This window comes from Rhizophagus irregularis, chromosome 6 (assembly GCF_026210795.1).
Source record: "Rhizophagus irregularis chromosome 6, complete sequence".
In the NCBI taxonomy this organism is placed as follows: domain Eukaryota; kingdom Fungi; phylum Glomeromycota; class Glomeromycetes; order Glomerales; family Glomeraceae; genus Rhizophagus; species Rhizophagus irregularis.
In genome coordinates this window covers 5,414,664-5,420,019 of record NC_089434.1, presented here as the reverse complement: position 1 = coordinate 5,420,019, position 5,356 = coordinate 5,414,664, and the positions used below count along the sequence as shown (strand labels likewise).

Genomic DNA, 5,356 nt, shown 5'->3' with positions numbered 1-5,356 from the left:
AAACCTTCATTAATTAACCTTTACAATCCTTAACAACTCTTTCAATTATCTCATAACCATAACAAAACCTCCCGAAATTCATAAGAACAAACTCTCGAACTTCACGAACCTCTCAAAATCCTCGCAACTCTCGCAAAACCTCACAATCCTCAATCCTTGCAACTCTCGCAACCTTGTCGCAACCTTGCAAACCTCACAATCCTCACAACAAATTCATGAACATCCAAAACTTCCTTAAACTTAACCTCATATCAATCTCACAAAATCTCGTCCTATTAAATCGCCAACCAACTTATCCGCAGTCATTAACCCATTATTGTCTTACGTTCATTATTTTATTTGTTTCATACATAATAGTTCAACTTCAGATCCTTGACCAATGTTCATTGGGCAAAAGATCTTGTAGATCCTTGACCAACTTTCCCAATAACATGAAAACTGTCTATTCCCCATTAGTAATTCGTATTATTCGCATTAATGCTGAATTAATGCAATAGGGGATACTTTTAAAAAGTATGATAACAAACTTAAAATGTATATAGAAGTTGAAGAATTTTACAGTATCAACAACTTCAACAAGCTCCTTTACGGTTGTAGCTGAGAGCAATTCTCATAACTACAATATTTTTCCTTCTTTCTTTAGCCGTCGTCAACAGGCTATTGAAATACCTTATCTTACACATTGACTAATATTAACCCTTCTCAATCTACTGAGACATTCCTGGGTTTAAAATTATTATTTTAACTTTAAACAGTAATAGGTTTAAATTCTATTCATTTATTTCTTTTATTTCTTTTATTTCTTTTATTTCTTTTATTTCTTTTATTTCTTTTTATTTCTTTATTTATGTATTTTTTTTTTTTTATCGTATTGCAATTCTTCAATAATTTACCTTTACCCCTTTAATTTTCAATAATAATTATTCTCGTCTACATTTTAAACTATAATTGCACTAAATATAAAATAAATCATACCTTCACAATCAAAAGAAACATATTTTTTACTTATATTTTATGAATTGAAAGAATTTTATGAATTGGAAGATAAATTTCATAATTTATTCACGTCTTTTGGTTAACATATCATAATGTAAAATAACTGTTACAAAGTTCACTATTCTCACCTTTGATGTTTTGATATCGTAAGTTAAACCGTTCTAGGGATATTGTATTTTCTTTGATATGCTATGACTTATTCCCTCTCTTTTCGCTCTGATAAATTTATTGGAAAAGCGTCGATGATAGCTGACATGCACCATCTATGCATAGTGTTGTGTCCAAAATAAAGGATTGCTTTTTGTTCTTAATGTTATCTAAGGAAACCTCCAGCGATCCTCTAAGACGAATGGGACTAAAAATTGAGAACTGCCAATCAGATCTTTATGTATCCATTATCTAAATTCAATTTCTCGTGTACATGTAAAAATTAAGTCTGGTTAAAAAATTTGAACGGATAGTCTCCATCATGTTATCCAGTTCTTATAAGCAAAAAAAAATTATTATTAAATAAATATGAAAATTACTAAACATCGTCTGGGAGATTATCACCTTTACCAGCATTAGGATGGAACTAGGGGCAGAATTAAGAATATGAATATAACTCCACCCAAAATGCCATCCTAATGCTGGTAAAGGCGATGTTTAGCAATACCCCGGTATTCATATCAAAATTGAGAGTAAATAAATTATGTTGCACTATCTGTTATGCAAACCTCGTTTTAGTCCAAATACTATTAAATTCTGTACTAACATAACAACATAACAAGTAGTTTATGATTATACTCGGTAGATTCAGATTATCGTCGGTATATCGGCAGACTTTATACAAATAAATTGACATTATATAGAGAACAGACGAGTGTGATTGAGTGAGTATAAAGCAAATGTTTACAAAATCAAAAAAATGCTTAATTTAGTTAAAGAACATTTCTGAATAATCTGATATGTTTTTATTATTTATAAAGGAAAGTTTATGGTTTTTATAAAAATACTCTTTAATAATAGATGATAAAGATGATTTATTTTTTTTTTTATACTTTTAAATGAACAACTAACTATAATACAGGATTTAAATTTACATGCTAATTTTCAAACACGCAATTTTTCAAACATGCTAAGGTTTTCTTCAAGTTTAATGGCTGTTTGTTGAATTGTGCTATTATCATGAGTTACGCTATTATCATGAATTACGCTATTATCATTAATTACGCTACTACCAACACCTTTACTACCAGCTTTCCAACACCAAAAGGAACCATTGTCACAAACCGCTGCAATCCATTGTTTATCCCTTGAAAAATTAACTTGTCGAATTGTGCTGTCACATGCTGAACTAAGGATAATAGGTTCCTTGCGTAAACCACTTCCATTTGCTGATACATAACTACTTGCCCTATCATCATTAGTTTTATCATTATTCTTATTATTAATCTTATTATTGGCTTTTTTATTCGTCTTCTTATTAGTCTTTTTGTTACTTTTTTTATTTTTTACAGAAGCTTTTTCCTTTTTTATCACTTGATTTTCTAATCTTTTCTTTTCGACATAGTAGTCACTGTAATCGAAGACATCCTTCATATCCCATAAATAAATTTTTCCTGCTTGATTCCCTGTTGCAAGCGTTTGACAGTCATACGACATTCCAAAGCGAAGGAACCAAAGATCACAATGAATAAATTCGAATTCACAAATTATTTTGAAATTTGATTGTCTCTAGAAAGTTGAATCCAAAGAAAGAAATATTATTAATTTTATTAGATAAAATTAAAGTTATATCACTTATTCTTACCTTACTAACGGCAGCTGGTCCACCTACGACCACTGTTGTGACATTAGAATTATCGGAAGGCTCTAATTTTACATCAGGCTTCCAAAGCAGAATCTTCGCATCATTGGCACATCTCGTCAGTAAGAGATCGCCGTACCATCTTATACAATCCACAAAGTTGCCGTGTACTCCGGCTGTTGAAAATATGGGATAGTGCACGGTCACTGCCTTTAACAGCGCGCTGTTCGACGAACAACATGAGGAGGCACGAGACGACGTAGACGACGTAGACGCCGATGAAAGTCTTGAATTTGTAGTTGAAGGTGAAGAATTTATTGCGTTCTTCATTATTGGTGTACACAACGACCAGATTTTTATCGTGTGATCCATTCCGGAAGACGCAAAAAAGTCTCCCGATAGATGCATATCCTAAAGAATTAAGATTTTAAAAATAGTTTAGTAAAGAATACATCTAAAAAGAAATGATCTTGATGATAAAGAAACGTTACAATGCTTACGATACTTAGCGGCGCCTCACGGTGGCCGCCCTCACCGGCGAAATTAGCGACGGCCTGCATAGTGCGAAGATTCCACAAACGTATAGATAGATCTTTACTAACCGAGAAAAGTAAAGATGGGTCCCTGGGGTGGACCTTCATTTCATGTATCTCCTATATTATATTATTAAACAATTTAAAAAATTTAAACTTTATAAAGATTCATTATAATGTTTAATCAGATAAAGTCAAATTATATTGAACTTACGCCTCCATGCCCTTGAAGGGTCTATGAGTATAAAAAATTTAACGAAATATTTGGTTATACAAGCAGTTTATCTTTAATTAAATCAATTCGTAATATAAAAATTTTATTATACCTTCGTGACGGACCCAACCGACGTATTTATAATTTTAATAACGGCAGTGAATCCTGCCACGGCGAGAAGCGGTGCACCAAATATTGGGTCGATAGTCCATGCACAGCAATATAAATCTTCCTTTTCCTGCATTATAAATGAAAAGTTATACTAAAAACCACAAAAAAAAAAAAAATTACACAAGGAAGTTTAAACAATTTACATTTTCGTCAAAGTATTTTTGTGTAACGTTTAAAGCTACCGACTTTTCGCTATCGAGGCGAGCAACTAAAACCTAAAAAATAAAAAAATTATAATATAGAAAGCTATTAAGATTAATAAGGACAAAATACACGTTACAATTTTTATCAAAATGATATACTTACATAACGACCTCCGACAACGGCAAAAGCTGTATTGACAGTATCATAATTATTGAAACAAACACTATAAAAACGGGTGGCTTGTTTTGTGGGTAACTTTAGTGAAATGAAATACACGTTTCAATAGTGTGAAAATAACGCGAATAAAATATAATTTCATAAACGATAAAATATTTTGTCCATACCGATACGACGTGCTTGAGAGTGTATGCAGACATTTTTTCTTGACGGATACGTGGTAGAGTTGAAAAAACTTGAAAAAGACAAAAGACAACAACGAGAAATTGGCAAAAATCAATTACGAGGTTACAATCAGTGAGAATCAATTCCCATCAGAAAATCGCGAAAATCATTATTTAAATAAAAACATGTTCCACAAGATTATCGCGTGTCGAAACTCGAAAGTGATGGAGGTAAAACGTGTGAAAAGTATTGATACGACTAGTCTTCTTAGATGCATACCCCAAACCTATCAAGGTCGATATTTTTGCTAGTGTGAGAATATTTGAATATTTGTGTAATCCTAAAAAAAATTTGAATTTCTTTTTTTAGAAATTTAGCGAGTGAAATTGTATTGCCAGTCGCGTATCGTAATATCTACAATATATTTTTTGTTTTGTTTAATTACTAGAATCAGAAATGAAGATTTCCATTGGGCAAATAAGAAAGAGAGACATTATTTTTGATGGGAAACTATGCTTAGACGGTTAAACGATATTAAATATGATATATACCTCCAATGCAGGGACGATAATTTTATGATGTGATAAAACACAAATTATTTATGTGCTAAAACAAAATTATGCGATTTAATTTTTTTCAAAAAAACTTCACATTATGTGATATTATTTGACGAAATGTGCATATTATTCGAAAAAATGCTTCATCCGTTCATAAAAATGTGAATTTATTTTTGTAATCACGTGGAAATTACAACCATGACATCACAAAATAATTCTGATAACGGCGGAAGAAAAAACTGGTATTTTACTGCGGAATATGCGTTTTTAATATAGGAGGTATAAATTATGCGATATTATGCTGTGATAAAACTAAATTATGCATTATCGCATATATTATTCGTTTTATGTGAAATTATGCAATCACATAAAATCATCGTCCCTGCTCCAATGTTGTATTATTTTTTATCATACAGTTTTGAGCGGATCTAACATCAAACTAGCAACTGGCTGCAGATAGTATCCGTATGATAGAGGTAAGAGTAGTTGTGATTGGTAATGGTTGTGGTAATGATGATGGTGATAAAAGAAATTGCATTTAAACCGACGATTTTCCTCAATTGCTAAGATTTTGTTTGTTTTATTTCACCAAACTCATTGCTCAAATCGA

The 5,356-nt window shown here is 31.5% G+C and overlaps 1 protein-coding gene across 1 annotated transcript; it reads right to left on the bottom strand.

The window, feature by feature from the left end:
• Positions 1-1,996: 1,996 nt before the first annotated feature.
• OCT59_026804 (uncharacterized protein) lies at positions 1,997-4,224 on the bottom strand (the record flags this gene model as incomplete). Its single annotated transcript, XM_025326620.2, has 8 exons — positions 1,997-2,712; positions 2,789-3,196; positions 3,286-3,438; positions 3,533-3,553; positions 3,645-3,770; positions 3,847-3,918; positions 4,010-4,102; positions 4,192-4,224. 8 exons carry the CDS (start codon positions 4,222-4,224, stop codon positions 2,089-2,091), a joined length of 1,530 nt encoding a protein of 509 aa, XP_025175276.1. The 3' UTR covers positions 1,997-2,088.
• Positions 4,225-5,356: the final 1,132 nt, after the last annotated feature.